Raw genomic sequence first — 26249 nt, forward strand, 5'->3', positions numbered from 1 at the left:
AGGTGTATGCTGAGAAAACCTGACTTCTCTGTGTTCATTTCCCACTAGATACTTCAAGATTAGAGAGTCTGGTAGGAAATGACTTGTATTGAGAGTTTAGTACTTATGTTAGCCTTCTCTCTTGGGTGTGTGTGTGTGTGTAGGAGACAGGTGAACTGGCGTGAAGCAAAAGGAGAGGAGGAGATTAATATTTACAGGTCGGAGAGGAGGAGACGCACAATCCATTCTCTCCCTAAGGAGAGCAGGGTAATTATTGCACGCGCACACACATACAACCACTGCTTCAAACTTTTTTTTTAAATGATGTTTTTTTTCATCTCCAGGCCATTAACAATAGAATTTTCCCATCTGTTGCTCCTTTGTCCTTTGACAGTTTCCTGCTTTTTCATTCTGTTATTAGCATTATTATTATTATTGTTGTTGTTGGTAGTAGTAGTAGTAGTAGTGTTGTCAGCTTCTCATGCTGCCATCATATTCTAAGTTTTATTAATCTCTGAACATTACTTATTACAATTTTTTTTCCTTTCTATGATACCGAATTGATATTTGGGTTATATGCAGCATTGAGATCTGTTTATTCCTGGTACATGACATTAGGGTGTTTTCTTTTCTTTCTCACATGTGTTTTTGATTTTCCCCCCTCATGTGTTTTTGATTTTTTTTTTCTGTTATTGTTCACAGTAGTTGAGTTTGTATTGTGCAGCACAACTTGCATTGAATTTGAACTATACAGTGCAGTGGGAATTGAGTTTGAAATGTACAGTAGCTGAATTAACTTAAGAGTAGGTGAGAAGGGGTAGGAAAAAATACGTGTATACTTCATCCTACTCCCTTTCCAGCATGTAACAAATAATCTGATGCATACGGAGATTTGTTCGCTGAGTTTGATGTGTGGATTTGTTTTATCACTTCAGATTATTGGCAATGGCTTAGCTGTGTGTTATATCCTGCTTATTTACATGTTTGAAACAAATCATCGTCATCATCATATTCAGACCCGACACGCTGTTCTTTCCTATCATAGGCTCACCCAACCTCAGAGTGCGTCGCTGATGAGGGGAGGCGGAGCCAGGGTAACCATGGCTACCACACGCGGGCTGCCATGGAGGAGACGAGTCGCCAAAGCGCCGAGGTCGCTGACGACGACGACAGCACCTCCGAGGTAGATAATACCACCTTGGAAACACCTGTCTCTGACATTACTCTATTGCTGTTTTTGATGGAGGGCTTATAAGAGTCTTTAACTTGTTTGTTTTTTGTGCTTGTTTGTGGCAAGAAATTGGCTTGGGTCTTGTGAGTCACCCTCAATTTACTGGTAGCATATTTTGTAAAAGTCACAGGAAATACCGGTGGAGCAAACTGTTTGCTTAGCTCTCAAATGCACTTAGAGAAACCTTTTTCACTCTTCATAAAGAAACTTAGGATTTGATTTGAATGATACTACATGAAGCACCAAGTGCTGTGCACATTTCCACTGACGCTTACATGGAGGGATGTGCTGTGTGTTTTTAGGGAGAGGTCGAAGTGCGGCAGATCAACGGACACTCCTCAGAGGAGGAGAAGGAGGAGGAAGGGAAGGAGCCCTGGCCAGATGACCACAGTAGTTCAAGGTGAGACTACAGATATACGCATACACATACAAAGACACTATTTATTACACACACGTGCTAACTTATATAAATTAATACGTAGTTACACCAATACATACATACTTCTGATCTCCGTGCGGTTTTGCAGTGACTACTCAAGTGATTATTCTGACTGGACGGCGGATGCAGGGATCAACCTTGAACCGCCTAAGAAGAGTGTGAAAGTGAAAAAGAAAAGCAGTGGCTCGGAGGAGGATGGAGAGAAGAAGAGGGATGGGAAGAAAGAGAGAAAAAAAGAAAAGGCAGACAAGGATGGAACTGTACCAAAGAAGAAGCAGCCAAAGGAGAAGAGGAAGGTTTGTTACTGTTAACGACATCCGTCATTTGCCTGAAGAAGGGGTTGAAAGGTTCTATGAGGTCATTGAAGTATATTTGGGAGCTAGTATGCGGTTACTTTGTCTCTCATTCTCCACTTGAACGTCATCTTTCACCTGACCTGCTAAGACAGGATGAATGTGCACACAACTGCACTACTGTGCTATTAATGACTTTCCCAGACATAAATATTTACTTCTTGCAAGCCCTGAAAAGTCAGAAATGGGATATGCTCAGTATATCTAAGTGTTGACGCATTAGCCATTTAAAGTAAATATTTAAACTGCAGTATCAGCTTTATATTTGGTGGCCCAGTGGTTAGCACTGTTGCCTCACAGCAAGACGGTCCTGGGTTCAAACCCCAGGCCATCCCAGGTCCCTTCCGTGTGGGGTTTGCATGTTCTCCCCATGTGTGCTTGGGTTTCCTCTGGGTGCGCCGGTTTCCACCCAGCATCAAAAAGACATGCATGTTAGGGTTAATACTCCTGTCTGTACCCCTGAGCAAGGCAGTGGAAAGAAGAACTGGAGTTGGTCCCCGGGTGCTGCAGCTGCCCACTGCTCCTGTACAATAGGATGGTTTAAATGCAGAGAACAAATTCGTCAAATAAAGTGGCTTTCGTTTTCATATTTATTGCATGAAAATTCCAACAGACATTTTCTTATTATTCTGTTCAACTTTTTTTTTTAAATGATTTTCGTGATTTATGACTTTTTTTAAACGGAATAAATGTTTTATTAAATAAATGACTTCCTAGAGTGATGGTTGACGTCTCTCATGTCTCTCAGAGGGCGGAGCTTCAGGAAGCAGGCTTAACTCTGGAGGAGTGGCTTCCGTCTTCCTGGATCACAGACACCGTCCCCCGGAGATGTCCCTACATACCACAGATGGGAGACGAGGTGCACGAAGCCTGTTTCCTATTTCCTATATTCATATTTCCTTTGATCTTTTACCCTCATGCTAGACTCCACCTCATAGCAATACAGAAATAAGGACATAGTTTTATCATGACAGTTGTACAATAAGTTGTACAATAAAGCTTCATGATAACACAATATGCTGAAATGATACCATGGGCCCTAGAATCCTTTAAAAAAAAAATTCAACCAGTCGAAAATTAGAATAAATAAAAGCTCAAATGTTTGAAGTCAAGCAAAGCTTTATGTGGTAGTTGTCACACAACAGTGGTGATAAACAGTTATATTACAGTCCCCTTTTGTATGGTTTGGTCTAATTAAGATTATTCTGTGTATTTGTTTGTTTGTGTATGTTAATTTGTGCATGCGGTGCAGGTGTACTACTTCAGACAGGGCCATGAAGCGTATGTAGAGATGGCCAAACAAAAGAAGATCTACAGCATCAACCCCAAGAAACAGCCCTGGCATAAGATGGAGCTGCGGGTAAGGAACCGCCTGAGCTAGTGGGGAATAGTACCAGAGAAATGTTGTCAAATACCCCCTTCAAGTGAAAAACAGCCCTTCTGTTCCTGCGTCTGCTGTGATCTGTTTACTTTTTCTTGCGTATGTGATTTATTATTGATTCATTCATCAGTATGAGAACAACTGAAGAAGATAACCGAAGGATCAACAGCTAAAACAGCAAAAATATACAGAAACATTAAGTTCATAAACATGAAATACTCCTCGGGAGATTTTTTTTTTTTGATTCTCCCCAATTGTATCTGGCTAAATACCCCACTCTTCCGAGCCATCCTGGTCGCTGCTCCACCCCCTCTGCTGATCTGGGGTGGGCTGCAGACTACCGATACATGTGGAGTCGCCAGCCGCTTCTTTTCACCTGACAGTGAGAAGTCTCGCCAGGAGGATGTAGCATGTGGGCTATTCCCCTCAGTTACCCCTCCCCCTCGAACAGGCACCCTGACCGACCAGAGGAGGTGTTAGTGCAGCGACCAGGACACATACCCACATCCGGCTTCACCCTGCAGACATGGCCAGTTGTATCTGTAGGGACGCCCGACCAAGCTGGAGGCAATACGGGGATTCAAACCGGGAATCCCGTGTTGGTAGGCAATGGAATAGACCACTAAGCTACCCAGATGACCTCCTTGGAGATGATTGAAACAAACAAAAAAAAAAGAACATTTTTTTCCCTTAAATTTGAAGTTAAAACTGCACAAATAATTTCTTTCTGTGGAAGAAATAAGGTCTTGCATGTTATGGGGTCCTCCCTATAGTCCCCGGGTCCTATAGTCCCCGGGTCCTATGTTCCCCGCTTTGTATGAGACCGGGGAATATCGGACCTTTTTGTATACAGAGGGCCCTATATTCCCCACTTTTCCCCAAAAGGGTCCTATGTTCCCCGTTTTGTATGAGACCGGGGAATATCGGACCTTTTTGTATACAGAGGGCCCTATATTCCCCACTTTTCCCCAAAAGGGTCCTATGTTCCCCGTTTTGTATGTGCAGGGGAACATAGGACCTTTCTTTATAAAAAGGGTCCTATGTTCCCCTAGGGCACCCGGGGAACATAGGACCCTTTTTATAAAGAAAGGTCCTATGTTCCCCGGTCAGCAGGTTTGACGCTGTTTGGCGCAAAAAGTGCATTTTCAATAATGCATTATTTAGGGCAGATTATTTAGAAGACAATGAATCATACGATTTCTATTTTTATATCACAAAAACGAATTCACAAAGTCCAGGTTGGCTAAAGTATGTGGAAACTTTTGACACTAAACCAATTTCAACTTATTAGGCTATAGCCTATATTTGGGCGCATAACCCACCCCGGTAGTTCTCTGATATTTATGCGTGAAATGTGTCACTTATCGAGGAAAATGCGCCTCGCCAAGTAGGTGAGCTGGCTCGTCTGTGTCTGAATGTAAAATAGTAAGCCTATGCTCCTTGGGCAATTGTACCCGGTCATAGCTCAGTTGGTAGAGCTCTCGCCTATGGATTGCAAGGTCGTGAGTTCGATCCCGGGTGCCGCCAACTCAGTGTATGAGTAGCACATTGTGCGAGAAGTGCTGGGAGCTGAGGATAGGTGTTGTGTTCCGTCCTTAGCAGTCCATCTCCCAGAGGTCTAGCGCATTGTACCAGGGATAGACTCCTGCGAAAGCTGGCTGATATCGACAATAGGCCAATTCCGACCCACTTCTTCTCTGTTCCCTAGAAAGCCGTCGTTCACATCATAACCACACCAGCTTGTTGGGAAAAGCATCTGACAGATATTAGATAGAAACCATCTGCTCAGTAAGGCCCTTTAAGCATCATAATTGTAATAATAATAATAATAATAACATAATAATAATAATGATAATAGCATAATAATAATGATGATGATGATGATAATAATAATAACAATATAGCCTTATATTAGAAATGCTAAAAATTGGATAATTGAAATATTTATAATTATAAAGTAGGCTAATATAGCATTGTAATAACAATAAAATAATAACAATATCTGCCTGGTCTCTTAAGATTCTAAGATGCTGTATGCTACAGAAATAACGGGACATAGGCCTAGGCTAATGAATACGCCTTTTTGACAAAATATGAATGAAAGGCTAATCAACAACGCTAAAGCTGAATCACAAAACACCTATTGCTCGAAAAATAATTTATAAATAGCCAAATGCACACATGATTTCGAGTTTGGAAATATTTAAAACTTGTCGTGGATGTGTGGTCATCTGCACGCAAGTTTCCTGGCGTTCTAAACCACATGATCAAAATTCACCAATGTCTAAACCGCCCGCCAACTTGCAACAATTTGCAACAAGCGGTTGTTATCGGCGATAACTCGTGGACTCACTGTCATGTGCTTACTAGCCTACAAGAAGACAAACAATGGCGATAGTTATGGATGGTGATCGAGGGGGCAAAGTGTTGGTACATGAGAACTTCAGATATCAGGGTCACCGCACCAATCAAGACACCATTAGATGGAGGTGCTGGAGGTGGAACTGTAGAGTGCCACTGATCACAAATAGATTTGAAGTGGAGGACGTGGATGCTAACATTATTGTGCACGATGTTGGGGAACACGTGCATCCCCCTGACGGAGAAATGGTGCACCGTGCAGAATTCCGACGGGGTGATTGCAGAAGTTGCGAGGGAGCCAACCGTCCCAATCAGAAGGATCTATAATGCGCAAAGGGTCTTGCAGCGTCGGCAACGTCAAATCCAGGGTTTTAGCCCCTCTTTGTTGAGTAGCCTAATGGACTAGGACTACTCATTTTGCTTTTTTGAAGAAGAAAAAAGCCTTAACGTTAGGCTAGTTAGGCCTTGGAGATTTTTGTTTTAGACCATGCCTTTTCTGGGGGGCTTCTACCATAGACCAACCCTTTTTCAGCCAAGCTTTTACTAGAAGCATTTTGTTATTAATAGCCTATTATCAGCGTTACTATTGATAGTATTATACCTGTAATTGTTATTTGTTATCAGGCCTCTTTTATAATTGGGCTATTATTATTATTATTATTGTCATTATTATTATTATTAGGCTGTTATTATTATTATTATTATTTCTTATTATTATTATTATTATTGATATTATTACTATTACTATTATTATTATTATTATTAAAGAAGAACATCAAAGGATGTAAGGTAGCACTCATCAAATGAAAAAAAAAGAAGACACAATTCTCTATTTTACCATTTCATTGTTTGGCATCAGTCATTAACTTGGCCGGGTGGTCTTCTTCAGAAACCTTAATGACTGATGCCAAACAATAAAATGAAATAGAGGACTGCTTCTGTTATTTTTTTACCATTTGGTGAGTGTTACCTTACATCCTTTGATGTTCGTCTTTGATTCATGTTTTTGGTTTAGCGCCTCCACAAGCCTTTAGTTTTTTGAGAAGCACATATTATTATTATTAGGCAATTAGCCTATTGTGTAAGGTAGGCGGCCTCCGTTGATGGATACTTTGTGCTGGTCCTAAATTCCAAGTCCTGGTCTAAGTTCTCTGCCTAAAAAGTTCATCATTAAAGTCTTTTTGAAAGAAAGTCTGCCAAGTGATTTAATATGGAAAACGAACTGCAAAGTAACAAGAAAGTGGCTGAAGTGTCCAGTGCTGTGCAAATTGAACTTTGAGCGAAGGTGGAAATGGCTAGGTTATACTGGTAGGCGGGCCTACTGCAAGACAAACTTGCGTTGATTGCCGACTGTCCATGCTGAGCCGGAGAGCCAACTAACTAGGCCTACCGCAGTAAATATTGGTAAGAAATAACAATAAAGCAAATCACAGCCTCCTCTAGGCCGAATTTGGATACGCACTCAAGGTGGCCTGCGATATACAACAGCCAACAATGGTAATACAGCCTAATTTAATCAGCGGAGGAATAGATTGTCGTAGCCTACAACTCAGCCATGACCCCAGTTTTTATTATTTTGGACCCGTTAAGGAAATAATTTGCAAAAAGGGTTCCAAGTTCCCCGGTTTGTTCCTCGATTGGCAATAGCGGGGAATATAGGACCCTTTATTTGGAAAAAGGTCCTATGTTCCCCTGGAAACAGCGGGGAATATAGGACCCTTTTTCCAAAAGAAGGTTCTATGTTCCCCGGTGTCTACTGCAACCGGGATTATAGGACCTTTTTAGGGGAAAACGGGGAATATGGGACCCTTTTTTTTCGAAAGGGTCCTATAGGACCCGGGGACTATAGGCACAGCCCCAATGTTATCACACGGCATACTATTGATGACAGTTCATCCTTCAGGGTGTAACATCTTGATTGACAACTCGGGGATGTTAATATTGTGTGTTAATATTTTGAGTGACATCTCACAGGAGAAGCTTCCGTGTTAGTGGCTTGTTTCTAGGTTTAAGGGTGATGAAACCTCTAGGTTCACTTCAATTTCTGACCCCTTTATGGCTACGCCAACATTTAAGAAGAAAATAGACAGGGAGTCCTCCCAGTAAAACGAGGCTTGCGTTGTGGTGGAATCTGCTTCACTACAGTCACAATTTACAAATGTTATTTAGTTTTATTACTACTGCCTGCTCGTCAAACACTAATCAGTTTCAGATGGCTTCATTGTCACTGTCAGCGACCCAATACAAATATTCGCACCGTCTTTAAGTAGGGAAAACTCCCACTAGTATTTCTTTTTCATCAGAGCTGTTTGTGATCAGTTGAGCGCAGCTTTTTCGGTTTTGTGGGGTCGTCTATTGACGTCTCAGACTAAAAGTTCCTTCCACTGGAAGCCTGCTGCTGACGGTAATGTTTTTGTGGGGAATTTGGTTTCATGCATGTCTGTGAAACTGCCCCTCTGAGATATCAAACGGCGGTGCAGTGATGCCGCAATGCCAAACTCCTGCTTTGGGTTGGAATATACAAATTGGTGCAGACAAGTTACATCTCGAATGAAAATGGAGAATAAGCATGTTAAAAATGTGTTAAATTTTTATTCATTTATTTATTTTTTACTTCTGAAACGATTTAAGATCTTTTTTTTAATTTGTGGTTGCATGTTTTTGTTCTTAATTTGTGGCTTTTAGGAGCAGGAGTTAATGAAGATAGTTGGTATCAAGTACGAAGTGGGCTTGCCGACACTGTGCTGTCTCAAACTCTCTTTCCTGGATCCTGACAGTGGCAAACTGACTGGAGGATCCTTCTCAATGAAGTAAGCATATTAGTTGCACAGAATATATATATATATGTGTGTGTGTGTGTGTGTATATATATATATGTATATGTGTATGTGTATATATATATATATACACACATAATTCTGTTACTTGTTCAACAAATCTGAGCATGCTGGCTGTAAATCGGGTGTATAAAGATTGTGTCCTTTGGAATCGGCATCACTCAAGGCCTTTTTTGCACATTGCAATGCGCAACATGAATTGTTGTTGTCAAGGCTTTTGGATGTTTCTCCGAGTATCTTTACACAAGAGATGCCCATTTTTAAGTTGCATTTGAAGTTGCTTCAAAATATCACTGTCACAAATATCGCTTTGGGGAACTTTGGAGCAAACACTTAATAAAAACCTCTGAACATCTGACTGACAGTCAGACTGACTAACATCTGACATTTTTAGAGCAAAACAGTAGATAGATTCTGAAAGCACTGAAGGAGAGTATCATGGTGTCATCCTATCCAAGTTACCGCTCGGAAAATCCTCCCACATTCTAGCTCCTCCTGTCTCTTGCCAGCAAAAACAAGCTGATAGCAGGCAAAGAAATAAAAAAACCTACAACAATTATAATTTATTAAAAATTAAATCAAGTAAAATAAGATGAATGCAAAACGTATTGTACACTTGAAGTACGATTTGAAACATTGATGTCCTCAAACATTTTTTTCTATACAATTATATAAGATTGGCTTTCGTGACAGTGGTATATTTATCCCAAATGTACACTGTTTCCAATGTGGTCTTTAACCTTGCAGGCAATAACAGTCCCGCTCTGAACGGAGTCTGTCACTTCACATGCATATTCTCCAGAAATGCATATGTTTCCTGTGTCAGTTTAACAGTAATCTAACATAATATACACAACACCATCCTGTGTTTTGCATTGTATACAACATTTTATCCCCAAGATAATGCCTCCTAAGAGGCAGCGTTCAAGTCAAGTTGATTTCCACAATGGTGCTGTTGATGAATTTAATTCAGCAAGCTTGAGTGACATAATCCACAACAAGGAGGGATGATAGCTCTGAGCAGTCCCACTTTGTGCTAAAACACTGTCAAACCATTTATCCCTAATCTTAATGCACCTGATGATTTGTATATCGCAAGCTTTTAGCGTGGAAGTGCATTGATTGCTTTAATGGCTGTGGTCTTAGTGTTTGTCTTATGCATATGTGTTGGTTTGTGTTACTTCAGGTACCATGACATGCCTGACGTTATTGACTTCCTGGTTCTCCGGCAGCAGTTTGACAACGCCAGAAACAGGCAGTGGAGTATAGGTCAGTGTCTTTTCGAGAATCTACCATCATAGTTTGATTTGGCTAGAAAAAGTATTTGAGCATGATCTCTTGATAACAGTATTGTTAGTAGAGTAACAATTTTGTATGTGTTTGTGATTCAATATGCTTGTGATTTGAGTGGATGAAACGGAATATGGAGCTTTTTTTTCCCAACAGCAATGGTTGAACGTGTTGTCTGCACCTGAAAGCTCACGTACTGAGTCAGAGAGGGGCGGCCTTGCCTGTTAGATCTTTGTGCTGGAGAATTTGGTACTTCCCAAAGATAGCACCATGCCACTTTATCAAAGGCATTCTCAGCATCTGAAAAGAGAAATGCACAAGGTTCCCCACTGACAAACTTGACAGATTGACATTGTGTTAATGACGTGTAATAGGCTTCTGATTTTTGTCAGCGGCAAGTCTGACTATGATCAGCTGTGATTGATGATGGTGCGCTAAGACCAAAACATATTCATCAGGCCGCTCCGACAAACTTTTGCAAACGAGTTTGTAATGAGGTGATTCAGAATGATAATGGTTTATAAACAGAGATTTTTTTTTTTACATGCAGAAATATTAGTAGGCTACTCTTTTTTTAAATTTTTTTTATGAAGGCTGTTGTGAGGGTGTAGTTGATGAAGCAGTAACGTGACCTGAGGCACGAGGCCGCATTACAGCAGAACCAATATCTCAGGGTATATGTAGCATGACCTCGGTATGTTTTTGCTTTTATATGACATTTTTATAATTGTTTATAGCCTCAACCCTAAACAAAGACAGTGGCTTTGGGTTTGCTTTGCTATAGACTTATTTTGTTAAGAAAAATAGTTTCCTGTTGCAAAGGGATGGTTCATGCGGCAGACATATGTGGCAGACATGGTTAAATACCCAGTTTAACTCTGTCTCCTCCACCATGCTGAGGTCCTCCTTGGTCCCCTGGGTTTTTAGCCAGTGATTAAAGCCATTGGATATGCTGTTTGGTTCGTCGTATCAATTTCATATCTGCTGCATTCAAGTTCATCCATCTCAGCCAATAGTGTGGTGTGTCTAGTAACCGTCTAGTAACCATGCCGTTGTTTTGGGGTTTATTTTGGATTCTTATCCTCTTTTTTTTTTCTCCCCAATTGCATTTGGCCAATTACCCCACTCTTCCGAGCCATCCCGGTCGCTGCTCCACCCCCTCTGCTGAGCCGGGAGGGCTGCAGACTACCACATACCTCCTCCGATACATGTGGAGTCACCAGCCGCTTCTTTTCACCCGACAGTGAGGAGTTTCGCCAGGGGAACGTAGCGCGTGGGAGGATCATGCTATTCCCCCCTCCCCCCGTACATACGCCCCGACCGACCAGAGGAGGCACTAGTGCAGCGACCAGGACACGTACCCACATCCGGTTTCACACCCGCAGACATGGGCAATTGTGTCTGTAGGGACGCCCAACTAAGCCGGAGGTAACACGGGGATTCGTACCGGAAATCCCCGTGTTGGTAAGCCGTTGTTTTAAGCGTCTCACTTTTCTCTGACTTTGGCTCATTCTCTTCACTTGGATTTATCCATTCCTCAATTGTAATATCGAGACCAAACAAATCAAAATTAACACATGCAAATTCATATTTTCCCCAGCTAGGAACATATACACACCAACACGAAACACATACGCACAAATAATGGGAAGAAATAAACATTAGTGAGCGCCAGTGTCGTTTACTTGGTTAATTAAGTGTAAACAAGGCAGAGTGATACCGATTAACTCATGTGGTACCAGTGCTATATATCGTGATTATAAGAACTCAGAGGATGTCTCTCGTCCAATCACAATGTGTGGTTGGAACTAAATGGTGTATAATGGACTGTGAAATAGGGTGGCATTCTGGTGAAATACAGTCCCGGCCCAGATATGCAGATTTGGGTAGTGAGTCTGGTGAATCTATTAGCTCCATCATTATCATAGGAGCGCCAAGTTCGAGTGCTTGATGTGATGTGAGGGAGGGGAGTTATGACAGTATGCTGTGTTTATTGCTGCCACAAGTTCCTGATGAATACAATTTAGGAGATTGTGAGTAATTTGCATAGGGAGGCTGCGTGTTTCTCCTGAAGTAATTTTGATGAGGTTCTCTGAGGTCAGTTTTTTGGATTGTCTCTGTTATGACAGTAATCTGCTTGGTCTCTGTGTTTTCACAGTGACATGTTCTGAGATGGCACAGTGGTGCAGTGGTTAGCGCGGTCGCCTCACAGCAAGGAGGTCCTGGGTTCGAGCCCCGGGCTTGTCCAACCTTGGGGGTCATCCTCTTGTATGGAGTTTGCATGTTATCCCCGTGCCTGCGTGGGTTTCCTCCCGGTGCTCTGGTTTCCTCCCACAGTCCAAAGACATGTAGGTCAGGTGAATCGGTCAAACTAAATTGTCCCTAGGTGTGAATGTGTCGGCCCTGTGATGGACTGGCGGCCTGTCCAGGGTGTCTCCCCTCCTGCCACCCTATGACTGCTGGGATAGGCTCCAGCATCCCACGACCCTGGTTTGGATAAGCAGCTTGGATAATGAATGAATGTTCTAAGGCGCGAGAATTCTGCTTTACATCAAATAAGTGATTTGTATTCACACCGTCCAGTCAATAAATCCTTCTGATAGACTTAAGAGAAGCTGTGTTTCAGTTGAGTTTCCGAGCGTGACATCTTGATATCTTTGTAAAGCATGCGAGGGTTAACCTCCAGGCCTGTGTTGCGTTCTTAAAATTCATGAACTGCTTTTTTTGAATTTGGAGGTATGAATTTGACATTCTGCAAAAGTGAGAGATTAAATCGCCGTTTCATGAAGCTAATTGTGGGTGTAGCTTGCAAAGACATCATGACTGGGGAATGTTCGGATATGAGCATTGGCAGTAAAATAGTCTGAGATAAACTTCTTTTTTTTTTTTCCTCCCGTTTTCTTCCCAGTTGTACTTGGCCAATTACCCCATTCTTCTGAGCCGTCCCGGTCACTGTCCCCCCCCCCCCCCCCTCTGCTGATCCACATGCTTCCTCTGATACATGTTGAGTCGCCAGCCGCTTCTTTTCAACTGACAGTGAGGAGTTTTGCCAAGGGGACGTAGCGCGTGGGAGGATCACACTATTCCCCTCAGTTCCCCCTCCCCCCTGAACAGGTGCCCCGACCAACCAGAGGAGGCGCTAGTGCAGTGACCAGGATACATACCCACATCCAGCTTCCCACCCGCAGACACGGCCGGTTGTGTCTGTAGGGACGCCCGACCAAACCGGAGGTGACGGGGATTCAAACCGGTGATCCCTGTGTTGATAGCCAACAGAATAGACTACTATGCTATCCGGACACCCGTCTGAAATAAACTTTTAAGAAACAAAGAACGAAAAAAAAAAGTTCTTGAGTGGCTCTCTGCGGCGAATACATTGTTTGTTTGATTGACTTGAGGTTGAGGTCATCTTTAAGTATTGACTACTCTCAAGCGTTCCCTTTATTTTTTTTACCCCAAGTGCTAAAAATGTGTAATGATGTATCATGCTCCGATCCCTTTTCAGGCTGCTCTTCAACCACAAATCTCCCCTTCAGGTTTCTATCACTCAGCATTTGGCCTGCAGAAACGTCCGTGAGCAAGATACTGGATCTCTGCCATCTCCAGGAGGGCTGTTTTGCAATCATTAAGTGTGATTAGATGTTTAATTCAAAGCTGCTATCAGGGGTTTTGAGTTTTTGTTGACTTTGCCTTGCCTGATGCTGTGTTTTGCGGAAGAAAGACATTGTCGCAATGTTGGGCGCTTGTTTTGATGCAATGGGTGTGATGGAAAATTAGATGTTTGCAAGAATACACAGCAATGAGGTAATGCATCTCTAATTACGACCATGCGTATATGATTATGACTGTGTGCTGTAAAACTTTTTGTCAGATTTCACTGGGAATCTGACCTGGAAACAAGCATTTAGAATCATTATATTGCAATAATCATGTCACTAATAGCCTCATTTGATTATGTTGGTCTTACACAGTAGAGGCATAAAAATTGAAGTGAGACTAATAAAAATACTCCTTGTACTAGCTTTAAGAGTGATGTAAAAGCTTGAATTTTCCCATAAAAATCAATGAAGTATCAGTTACATTTGTTCATTACTCCAAAAGATCTAAATTGTTCTGGTGTGTATGTGTGTGTGTGTGCGTGTGCGCGCGTACATATGTGTGTGTGTGTGTGTGTGTGTGCATGTGTGTGTGCGTGCACGTGCGCGGGCAGGAGACAGGTTCCGGTCAGTGATTGATGACGCCTGGTGGTTTGGAACCATTGAGAGCCAGGAGCCCTTCCAGCCCCAGTACCCTGACAGCCTGTTCCAGTGCTACAATGTCTGGTATGGTCAAACTGTGACGCTCACAGGGTAGAAACTGAGTAAATAATTGCTTCAAAGCAGTTTTATTTCCGTGAATATTGGCTGTTAGAAGTAACTGTAGAAACCTATGATCCATGATTGGAGTCTGTGTCACTTGGTCAACCCTCTTACAATTTCCATTGAGTTCCTTGTCTACTGTATAATTTCTCCCTGTGGAATGAGGAGCAAGCGGGAGATGTTTCACCTGCAGCGAGGAAAAAATGCAAATAATATGAGAATTTGTATTCGAACCTTAGTGCTCAGCCAGTACAAAAATGTCATGGCCATCACTGCACAGTTGTCACTGTATCCTCAAAAGAGCCACTTCTGAGTTTCAAAAAGCTAGCAGTTCGAGAGGAAGTGGTGATCTCAGGTTTAAAGGCCTTCTGAAGTGGAAACAGTACCTTTGTGCACATTGTACACTGAATAAGACTTAAAACCATCTCTGTTGAAAAGTGCATGTACATCGAGAACCATGAGAACAGATATGTAGTGTCAGTTTCCTAGCACGCACATGTTCTGACTGGCCATAAAGTTAATTCTAATTATGATGCTACAACAATTTATAGCACTTAACCTCATGAACACCTCATGATGTGTTGTCCTCAAGAAGTCTCATAAAAATTTAACCACTTAACGTGGTTAAATTGCTATTGATAATAGCATCAGTTTTTTCTGCCTTGCTGCAATTTGTCTCAGATATTCACTTTTGAAACATCAAGCTTGTTCTCTGTTTGAGTTGATTTTTCCTCTTAACACTGTACTTGGTGGTGGAAAAAGTGACATTATTTGAAAGAATTGGTCACGGTCTTTGAATATGATGAGTAAACGAATGATTCCAAAGTGTTTGTCCTAGTCGATAAAACTCTCGGATGGCTTTCCGTATTTGGAGAATTCTTGGGAATAATGTCACGTGGACAGGACTGAATATGCTATAGTACTAATTAAAGCTTTTTTCAGTCTTTGCACTTTTGTAATTGAATTTTCATTGAGAACCATGGCTCCAAAGCAACATGCATTCGATTTATACAATGATGTACATTCTGAAAAGTAAGAAAAAGAAATAAAAATCTGTATTGGCGAAACATTTTATTTCATGTCTGCATCAACCAAGGATCTTTATTCTGGTGCATCCCGGATGTACTATCTTGATTGCACAAAGATTAGAATGAGTGTGTCGACAGCTAGATTTGATAAAGCTGATGAATGAATCATTAATGCTTTTCCACTCCAGCTGGGATAATGGAGACACAGAGAAGATGAGTCCATGGGATATGGAGCCCATCCCAAATGACGGTCAGTCTCTCGAATACACACACCACACATTTTCTTCATCGCATGAAAGATTTATTTACCCTTTAAACAATTTCTCCTCCAGCTTTTGCTTTTGTCTTTTCAATCTTTTTTTCATCTAAACTTATTTTTTTTGTTGCTCTTTTTCCTTCTCTTTCTTTCTCTCACTCTCTCTCTTTACAGCATCATTCCCAGAAGAGTTGGGCATGAGTGTACCATTGAGTGAAGAGGAACAGAAGGAGCTTCTGTATGTCCCTTTGGAAGGGGAGTGGGGATCCCGCACACGCTCTGAAGAGTGTGAGCGCATCATCAAAGCCATCGACCAGCTCTGCACCCTTGGTATGATGTCATCAGCACCAGCTGAAACATACTCTTGTCTGAGATCATCACCCTGAGCCGTGTCTTTTCAGCTCGGATAAGATAGGGAACTATACGTGAAGTCACACTTCCTGTAAAGCAACTTAATGCCTTGAATTTCTGCCGTTCCCTTCTGTTGTTCTTCATACGATTTCACCCATCAATGACACAAAACTCTCTGAGGTCATCAATATAAAGCTGCTGAGGGTTTGGACATATGTTAAGCCCCAAGAGCCACGAATGTTATTGTGTCAGATATTATTGTAGATGTTTGAATTACAATTAGGTGATGCAACAACAAATCAAGCACAGACTGACACGTCTGATATTGCTGTAAGTCCAAGATGCAAAAAGTTGGTAGGCAGGCTCCCCCTAGTGTTTTTTAGGAGTCCCAACACACACTGGCAACTCCACAAACTGCCAGTTGGATTAATCCTCCCAGATCTCTTCCTGTTACTCCTACGCTCCAGGCTGTGGTTTGCTCACACAACCGGATTTTAGGTTAGCTTTTTTGGGCCTGAGCCCACACTTACAAAGCTTCCGAGAGTAAGAGTATTGATATAGGATCTTCATAAACTCCAGCACCACAGAAAATGCCCTTATGGAAGAACAAGCCCTTCTTTTCTCCATTATCTCATATAATGAGGCTGCGGTATTTGGAATGAGCAAAAAGAGCCACCTATTTTAAAAATTTAATTCTCTGCTTCCTTTGGTTACTCCATCTCTACCAGCACTTCATTATGTGGATTCAGTGAGATTAAAAATTTAAATGTGACAGTAGTGGGCGCAAGTCCATGAATACTGGGATGGCATCCAGCACTTTACCTGTGCCCCCGTCCATAGGGTTAATGGTTGTGTCAGGAAGCGCATCCGACGTAAAATTTTGCCAAATCAGTATGCGGATTGACAAGACCATACCGGATCGGTTAAGGCCCGGGTTAACAACAGCCGCCATTGGTGCTGTGCCCTCACATGGTACTGATGGAAACTATAAAATCTGCTGTGGCGACCCCTGAGAAACAGGGAACAAGCTGATAGAAGAAGTGAGATTAAACATTTTAACTCACACCCTATTATTATTTATCCTTACGCATATCTGTCGTTATTTTTGCACTTCTGCAAGGTTTTGTTGTATTGTGTACATTCTTAGTGTTATGTCACGTTTAGTTATGGTGACTTTGTAAATGGTGATCCATGCTGTTGTTTCCAGTTGTACGTTTAAAGTGTTGGATAAATATTTGATGAGTTGCTGTCTTTTTCAGATGAAGTATGCCTAATGATTGTTCTGTCCTATCTCGCCTCTATTTCACTCCCTTTACCGCTGCCAACACCACCTGTGCATCCTCAGATGTGGCTGCTCCGTTTGCCTTCCCTGTAGACCTACAAGCCTATCCCACCTACTGCACCGTAGTGGCCTATGTCACAGACCTCAGCACAATACGCCAAAGGCTGGAGAACCGCTTCTATAGGTGGTTTATTGTTCTCTCTGTGTGTATTTATTCAAGTCTTGCTGTCTCTGTCTCTCTCTCACTCTGCCTTCCTTTATGTGTCTGTCTGTGTATGTGTGAGGAACATTTACAGAGAGACAGACAGGAACCGAGAGGGACATAGCGAGAAATGCTGTCTGGGAGAGAGAATTGGTGACAGCCTATGCCGTTGTGTATGTGAAAATGAGTGTGTGGATGCATAGGGAAGTGTTAAAGTGTGTAAAGCGCGATTGGATGTGTGTTTTTGTGTGAGGAAGAGAGAATATATGAAAGAAGAGAGATGATTTAACATGTACTCCGTAACTCTTTTCTCTCCGTTCAGACGCATGTCTTCTTTAATGTGGGAAGTTCGTTACATTGAACACAACGCTCAAACCTTCAATGAGCCTGGAGCATTTATTGTCACCACCGCCAAGTTTGTCTCAGACCTCATGCTGCAGTTCATTAAGTGAGTTTAAAAAGTTGTATGTTATAGGGCAAAAAAACAAAAAACAGACGCGGGGCGTCCGGGTGGCGTGGCGGTCTATTCCGTTGCCTACCAACACGGGGATCGCTGGTTTGAATCCCAGTGTTACCTTCGGCTTGGTTGGGTGTCCCTACAGACACAATTGACTGTCTGTGGGTGGGAAGCCAAATGTGGGTATGTGTCCTGGTCGCTGTACTAACGGCTCCTCTGTTTGGTCCGGGCGCCTCTTTGGAGGGGAGGGGAGGGGGAACTGGGGGGAATAGCGTGATCCTCCCACGCACTACATCCCCCTGGTGAAACTCCTCACTGTCAGGTGAAAAGAAGCGGCTGGCGACTCCACATGTATCGGAGGAGGCATGTGGTAGTCTGCAGCCCTCCCTGGATCGGCAGAGGAGATGGAGCAGCAACCAGGATGGAACGGAAGAGTGGGGTAATTGGCCGGATACAATTGGGGAGAAAAAGGGGGCAAAAAAACCAAACAAACAAACATGCACAGCTCTTCATCTCTAAATCATGGTTTCAGTTTAACACATCCTGTAGTATTACTTTTTTCCTTTATTTCCATACCAGGCACCCAATTTTTTACGCACAATTGATATTGCATGGTTTCATTCAAGTCAAGCTAAAAAGTTACTCATTATTACCAATTATATTAAATGTTTTTACTCCGCCTATATTTTAGGGACATGTTGCCTTGTTGACGTACAGTGGCTAAAAACATTTCCCATTTCATCCCTTAGGGACCAAAGTCTGACAGACCTCATCCCCCTCTACAAAGCTATGAAGAAGTCTACTTTCTCTGATTCAGAGAACGAGGTATGTTTGCAGTCAGTGTTGTCTGTTTACTGCAGAATTTTCTTTCATCGGAAGGAAACTGTAACAAAATAAATACAAAATTTGTGATATTGGGCGATACAAATAAAATTGATTTGATTTGATACAAAATGTTGGGCGCAGTGGTTAGTACAGGCACCTCACAGCAAGAAGGTCCTGGGTTCGAAACCCAGGGTTGTCCAACCTTGGGGGTCATCCCAGGTCATTCTCTGTGTGGAGTTTGCATGTTACCCCCGTGTCTACGTGGGTTTCCTCCTGGTACTCCGGTTTCCCCCCACAGTCCAAAGACATGTAGGTCAGGTGAATCGGCCATACTAAATTGTCCCGAGGTAGGTGTGTGTGTGTGTGTGTGTGTGTGTGTGTGTGTGGGCCCTGTGATGGTCTGGCAGCCTGTCACCCCGCCTGCTGCCCAATGACTGCTGGGATAGGCTCCAGCATCTCGCGACCCCAATTGGGATAAGCGGCTTGGCTAATGGACGGATGGACAAAATGTTACTTTCAAATCTCAATTAAATCAACCAGTGGTCTGCATTACAATTACTAGCAAGAGAAAAGGTTTGTCAAGAAAACAGATAAAATGTAACCAGAACTGTTTTTACACTTAGTGTCAAGTCTGAGATGCTATGCATCTAGTATTTTAAGGTACCCCTCTTAGTTAAGCAAGCTCATTTGGTCTCTCTGTGAAGAAAGGGTAATTTTTGTTTTAAAATATGCCTTTTAATTGCTTTTATTTACTACTGCCTACGTCTTCAGATATCGAGTATGAGAATTTCTGATGGATAAATGATTGTGAAGAACTCTTGTATCTACCCTATATGACAATACATTGACATCATGTTCTATCAAGAAACTGCATCGTTGTCCTTATCAGCCCGAGCCATAATAATCTGTTTAGCACTTTCCATGGGTTTAATCTGGGAAGTTTCAGCCTCAATTACCCATGAAATGTTTTTTGGGAGACCTATAAATGAGACATCATTGTCATCTTAGAGTGCAGATTCTGAACTATGCTGATGTGACACTTTACATGAGCTTTACAAGATCACACTGATGGTCGTAAACATAATCCCAAAGCAGTTGGTTACTGTGCTTTGTTTTGTTTTTTTCAATGTCTGTGAAGGATGATGATGAGGAGGAGGAGGATGAAGATACTAATACTCCTGGGACATCAACTAGAAACCAAAGGGTAACATAATTAGCCGCAAATATATTTTCCTTCTCATTACAAATGAAGAAGCTCTAATAAACTAATACATGTCAAGTTTAGAAAACATTTATTTATTTAGACAGGCGAAATCCTTGCCTGCCATGTCATTCTAATCTCTGAGGTGTCATTGTTTTCCTTGAAGTGGCTTGGTTTTACCGTTATAAAGTATCAAAAGAAAAGGAAGAGTGGGCTCTTCCTTGAGTCTCTGTTATGTTGATTGTTCTATTATGAAGCTCTGCCATTTTTGTGTAGGGGCGTCGTCCCATAAAGCGGCAACTGCGAACCCGACCTCCGTCATATGACCCCCAAGCCTGGAGGGGGCGCTGTAAAGAGTTGCTGGACCTCATCTTCCAGTGTGAAGACTCTGAGCCCTTTAGAGAACCTGTGGACACCCAGGAGTACCCGGTAACTAGGAAAAAAAATGCTTATGTGTTCCCTCTTGGTTACTGGTTACCATAGAGATCAAAACCAGAATCTGTTTTATTTGCCAAGTCCTATTTTTGCAGAGCAAAAATTTGACTTGGTGGGCGTCCAGGTAGCGTAGCAGTTTATTCTGTTGCCTACCAACACGGGGATCGCCAGTTCGAATCCCCATGTTACCTCCGGCTTGGTCGGGTGTCCCTACAGATACAATTGGCTGTGTCTGAGGTTGGGAAGCCAGATGTGGGTGTGTGTCCCGGTCGCTGCACTAGCGCCCCTCCTCTGGTAGGTTGGGGCGCCTTTTCGGGGTGAAGGGAGAATGGGGGGGGGGAATAGCGTGATCCTCCCAAGTGCTACATTTCCCTGACAAAACTCCTCAGTGTCAGGTGAAAAGAAGCGGCTGCTGACTCCACATGTATCGGAGGAAGCCTGTGGTAGTCTGCAGCCCTCCCCAGATCGTCAGAGGGGGTGAAGCAGCGACCGGGATGGCTCGGAGAGCGGGGTGGTTGGTCAGGTACAATCTGGGAGAAAAAAAAAGGGGGAAAAATGTTTGGTTTTTTTTTTTTTTGACTTGGTGAATTACTTGCATGGAATGCTAAGACACAAAATACATTTGTAGAGATAATATACAGGTAGGAGCATGACCCTGTGGCAGCTGCTTTGGGGCACCATCCTTACCCTTGATATTATAGATCTAACTCTTTGTCTCTCAGTTTTCCTCCTTCCACTCTTTTTCTGTTGTGTGTCTGTCTCACTCACTCTCTCCTCATTTCCCTCTTCTGTCTCTGTGTGTCTGTCCTGGATAGAGCAGCTCTAACTTGTCATTGCTTGTCACAGGACTACCTGGAAATAGTTGAGTCACCCATGGACTTCAGCACGGTTCTCAGCGCACTCGCTGAAGGAAAGTACCAGTCTCCTATTGAACTCTGCAAAGACGTACGACTCATTTTCAGCAATTCCAAAGCTTACACGCCCAGTAAGAAGTCTCGGGTGAGACACAAATGCAGTCACATGTGCACACATCCTCACACACAGGCACATTTTGCATATGTATGATGCATGTTTTTCCAATATTTACCCTCAGATCTCTGAAGAAAATGTGATATAATGAATCCATTCTCATGTTTTATCTCTGTTTTTGTCTCCAGATTTACAGTATGAGTCTGCGTCTCTCTGCACTCTTTGAAGAGCACGTCAGCTCCATCCTGGCTGACTACAAGGCCATCCATGGCCTGACAGACAAACTGACCAGGCAGGGTGCGGAGAAACAGACAAGGCACACCACGGACAGACAGACGCGGCAAGCTATCAAGAGGAGAAGGAGGAAGAGTGAATCTCCCGCAAGCAGCACAGCGTCCAGGTAGATATCATGAACTTGTTATTCGTGTGTCAAAGCATAGATTTTAATCGTGCATTAATTGATTTTGGTTTCTCAATCACACTTTTGTTTCAAAAACAATTCTAACATGTATTATGAACAGTTGCAATTAACGGGTTCTCTGAAAGAAAAGGAAACTTTCAATGACTAAGATAATAAGGTTATAAGGTCAGCACTACCTTGTCAAGAAATTGTGGAGAGAATGTTGATTTTATACACTACCGTTCAAAAGTTTGGGATCACCCAAACAATTTTGTGTTTTCCATGAAAAGTCACACTTATTCACCACCATATGTTGTGAAATGAATAGAAAATAGAGTCAAGACATTGACAAGGTTAGAAATAATGATTTGTATTTGAAATAAGATTTTTTTTACATCAAACTTTGCTTTCGTCAAAGAATCCTCCATTTGCAGCAATTACAGCATTGCAGACCTTTGGCATTCTAGCTGTTAATTTGTTGAGGTAATCTGGAGAAATTGCACCCCACGCTTCCAGAAGCAGCTCCCACAAGTTGGATTGGTTGGATGGGCACTTCTTTGAGCAGATTGAGTTTCTGGAGCATCACATTTGTGGGGTCAATTAAACGCTCAAAATGGCCAGAAAAAGAGAACTTTCATCTGAAACTCGACAGTCTATTCTTGTTCTTAGAAATGAAGGCTATTCCATGCGAGAAATTGCTAAGAAATTGAAGATTTCCTACACCGGTGTGTACTACTCCCTTCAGAGGACAGCACAAACAGGCTCTAACCAGAGTAGAAAAAGAAGTGGGAGGCCGCGTTGCACAACTGAGCAAGAAGATAAGTACATTAGAGTCTCTAGTTTGAGAAACAGACGCCTCACAGGTCCCAAACTGGCATCTTCATTAAATAGTACCTGTTAGAGCCTGTTTGTGCTGTCCTCTGAAGGGAGTAGTACACACCGGTGTAGGAAATCTTCAATTTCTTAGCAATTTCTCGCATGGAATAGCCTTCATTTCTAAGAACAAGAATAGACTGTCGAGTTTCAGATGAAAGTTCTCTTTTTCTGGCCATTTTGAGCGTTTAATTGACCCCACAAATGTGATGCTCCAGAAACTCAATCTGCTCAAAGAAGTGCCCATCCAACCAATCCAACTTGTGGGAGCTGCTTCTGGAAGCGTGGGGTGCAATTTCTCCAGATTACCTCAACAAATTAACAGCTAGAATGCCAAAGGTCTGCAATGCTGTAATTGCTGCAAATGGAGGATTCTTTAACAAAAGCAAAGTTTGATGTACAAAAAATCTTATTTCAAATAAAAATCATTATTTCTAACCTTGTCAATGTCTTGACTCTATTTTCTATTCATTTCACAACATATGGTGGTGAATAAGTGTGACTTTTCATGGAAAACATGAAATTGTTTGGGTGATCCCAAACTTTTGAACGGTAGTGTATGTTCAGAGTTTTATATAATCAAAAACTGAAGATTAATATATAATAAACAAGCAATAGAAAGTGATTTGATAGTCCTAATCGATGGGTAACATGTCGTTCTACAATATGTTGCACAGCAAGCTATGGGGTACATTTATATAATGTCCCTCCAGTATTTACAATACTTAATTTTTCTTTATTCTACAATTAAATACTTGATTACAGATCACATAATGTAGTGAATTAAAAAGTCATTATTGTGCCTTTTTTAAAAATTGCTAAAGATTGCTAAATTATTTCAAACTCTTAAATTTTCTTTAGATAATTCATCATTTTTAGCCTTATTACTGCAGTGATTGTCTTAGCCGGGAAGCTTTTTAAGCTTTTTTTGTCTAATAGTGCAGGGCCTTTAATGAAGAGGAGTACTTTATCTAAAATGAGTAAGAAACAACCCTGTGGCTAAAGTACCAGTGTGCACGTGTGTATGCTTTTCTGCACACTTGTGATTAGATTACTAATCCTTGAATCTGCTTTAACCCACACCTCCCCTCCGATTCCACCTCTAGCCCAGAGAGGAAGCGACGGGTGTCATCCAGGGTGTCAGGTAGGAGGGAGCCTTCACCAGCGCCTCCACGGTCCGCCTCTTTGAGGCAGAATGTCCCCCTCAAACAACCCCCTCAGCTTTTGAATGGGAAGGCCGACACGCAGGCCACAGGGCGTACACGCAGTGGTGCACGCCACTCCACACACTCACCCCCGTCTTCATCACACACCCCTGCAGGCGCTGCACAGAGCACATCAGGTGAGTGTAATAGCTGTTGTCAACAAATACTAATGAGAGTGGGTTTTATTTGAATTTCATGAGCTTCTTGTTTACAACTGTAATTAAACTGTAGCAGAAACTTGGCAATTTGTGAAAAGATGTCTTTGCCCGTTTTCAGAGCCCCCCACTCGCTCGTTGCGAACTCATAACTCTGTGTCGACCTTGACTCCGCCAACTAGTGAACGCCCAACCCTCCCTCCTGCTGCAGAGAGTAGCAGCGGGGGCAGTACCCGAAGGAAACTCAGGACTCCTGTACGACACACGGCCGGTAAGAGGTGTTTTTGATTGCCTAATGTTCCAGTCTCCTAGCATGGTAATTCAATTGGGAGGCCAGTCAGTTGCCCATAAGAAAATGTAGCATGTATGAAACTGTTAAGGGTGTTTTCCTACCTTTTCACCCAATGCCTTCCAAGATCGGCATTGTGTAAAAGCCCCCCCCCCATGACTTTGAATGAAAATGAAAGACTTGCTTGTGTGACACTCTAGTTCAATCTTAAAGTTGGTACACATAATATTTTCTGCTCACTTGTTCCAAAAATTACCGTTGATGCTTTTTCTCCCATCCTAACACCCTCTCATTTTATACCGCTTCCCCTTCAGCCTCTCCTGTAAGCCCTTCAGCTCAGAACACAGCCCACCTGAATGGACACAGTGCCCACATGACCCTGGGTGTGGGAAGAAGAGGACGGAAACCCAGGATCGACCCGCCTGTCAGTCCCCCTGAAATTACCACTCCAGTGAGCTCTCCCAGACCCCGGGGCCGCCCCCCAGGGAAAAAGAGAGGCAGGAAGAGCAAGCAGGAACTGGAAGAGATGAGGGGGAGGAGCAACCATGGGAGCTCCACCCCTGAGGACGAGCTTGACCAGTCCACCGGCGATGAGGGTGGGGTGTTCTCTGCACAGGAAGTGCCTGTGCTGTCTGACTCTGGCACGGTGGCGACACCTAGGCGGCGGGGCAGGCCCAGATTGGTCAGAACTGAGGAAGCCCCTCCTCCACCAGCTGAGCCATCTGATCCATCCCCGCTGAGGAGGAGCAGCAGGCGAGCCAATGAGGAGGCCACGCCGCCCCCCCAGAACACTCCCCACCGTTCCCATCGGAGGGAGTCTCCAAAGGATGAGGAGGGGGAGGGGGCAGGGGCAGGGGCATTAATGCGCACACGTAACCAGGGGCGACGGTCAGCCTGGTATATGGAGGAGGACTCTGAGGAGGAACAGAGACAGCTGCTGTTTGAGGATTCGTCAATCACATTCGGCACTTCCTCCAAGGGCCGTGTCCGCAAGCTCACCGAGAAGGCCAAAGCCAACCTCATCGGCTGGTAATGGAAACAGTGGAGCAGCCAGACACAGGGAAAGTGAGAAGGAGACATTTCAATTTGCTGCCTACATTTGCAGCATGGAGAAGAGGGCAAGAGATGTTTTGCCTGATAACTCCTAGCTTATGGGTTGAAGAAGGTCAGGAGTGGTTTTGACAAATCATGTTCAGTGTTTCTGTGTGTGTGTGTGTGTGTGTGTGTGTGTGTGTGTGTGTGTGTGTGTGTGTGTGTGTGTGTGTGTGTGTGTGTGTGTGTGTGTGTGTGAGAGAAGGATATGACTAGTCCAGCTGCTGCTATTCAAAGTTGATAGAGCAACACAGCGTTGCAGGGAACTCTCCTCCAACCTCTCCTCCTCTTGACCCAGGAAGCACATTATCATGCCAACTGACAGCCATATACTGGTTGGTTTCTTCTGTCTCCCCTCACGCTATTGGTCCATGTTGGATCCTATTGGCACTTACTGACTCCTCTGTTGACAGTCCTGTGACTCACTCCTGTCCAGTGAACCACTCCTCATCTCCGTCTCACCTAAAACACTTTCTAGGGCAGACCAGGATGAAATAGTAGTTAAAAAACAGTTTTAGTACTTGAAAAAAATGAGTACTGCTTGTTGTATCTTATTTAGCTCCACTTTGATAACTTTTTAAGTGTCTGACAAGATAGATCAATGGCACCTCAAGGAGCTCAAATATTTGAAGCAACATTCACGTGTTTGCCCTCAGAACCTCTTGTCAGGTCTGTGTGGAAGAGCTTTGTCACTTGCCACCTGCTTGACAAAGTGTTTTGGCCTTTCTGGCTTTATGCTTTTTATATATATATTATACACTGATGAGCAAAAGCATTATGACCACCTGCCTAATATGTTGTTGCAACTCCGTGTGCCGCCAAAACAGCGCCAATCAACAGAGGCATGGCCTCATCAAGACCCCTGAAGGTGTCTTGTGGTATCTAGCACCCAAACATTAGCAGCAGATCCTTCACGTCCTGTGAGTTGCAAGGTAGAGCCGCTGTGGATCGGACTTGTCGGTCCAGCACATCCCACAGATGCTCAATCGGATTAAGATCT

At 43.0% G+C, this 26249-nt stretch overlaps 1 protein-coding gene across 1 annotated transcript in view; it reads left to right on the forward strand.

Annotated features, from left to right (window-relative positions):
- Window positions 1-25803, forward strand: part of phip (pleckstrin homology domain interacting protein) — a 52074-nt gene extending 26271 nt beyond the window's left edge. Inside the window, exons 20-40 of the mRNA XM_056294356.1 lie at window positions 144-246; window positions 1025-1162; window positions 1513-1610; window positions 1738-1945; window positions 2751-2861; window positions 3255-3362; window positions 8430-8554; window positions 9768-9850; window positions 14082-14193; window positions 15446-15507; window positions 15688-15843; window positions 17210-17330; window positions 17671-17796; window positions 18555-18630; window positions 19769-19834; window positions 20108-20260; window positions 21113-21265; window positions 21424-21635; window positions 23615-23850; window positions 23990-24139; window positions 24472-25803. Coding sequence (XP_056150331.1) covers window positions 144-246; window positions 1025-1162; window positions 1513-1610; window positions 1738-1945; window positions 2751-2861; window positions 3255-3362; window positions 8430-8554; window positions 9768-9850; window positions 14082-14193; window positions 15446-15507; window positions 15688-15843; window positions 17210-17330; window positions 17671-17796; window positions 18555-18630; window positions 19769-19834; window positions 20108-20260; window positions 21113-21265; window positions 21424-21635; window positions 23615-23850; window positions 23990-24139; window positions 24472-25190 — 3316 coding nt within the window. The 3' untranslated portion in view covers window positions 25191-25803. The remainder of the gene's footprint in view (window positions 1-143; window positions 247-1024; window positions 1163-1512; window positions 1611-1737; window positions 1946-2750; window positions 2862-3254; window positions 3363-8429; window positions 8555-9767; window positions 9851-14081; window positions 14194-15445; window positions 15508-15687; window positions 15844-17209; window positions 17331-17670; window positions 17797-18554; window positions 18631-19768; window positions 19835-20107; window positions 20261-21112; window positions 21266-21423; window positions 21636-23614; window positions 23851-23989; window positions 24140-24471) is intronic.
- The last annotated feature ends 446 nt before the right edge of the window (window positions 25804-26249 follow it).

Source organism: Lampris incognitus, chromosome 15, assembly GCF_029633865.1.
Source record: "Lampris incognitus isolate fLamInc1 chromosome 15, fLamInc1.hap2, whole genome shotgun sequence".
NCBI lineage: Eukaryota > Metazoa > Chordata > Actinopteri > Lampriformes > Lampridae > Lampris > Lampris incognitus.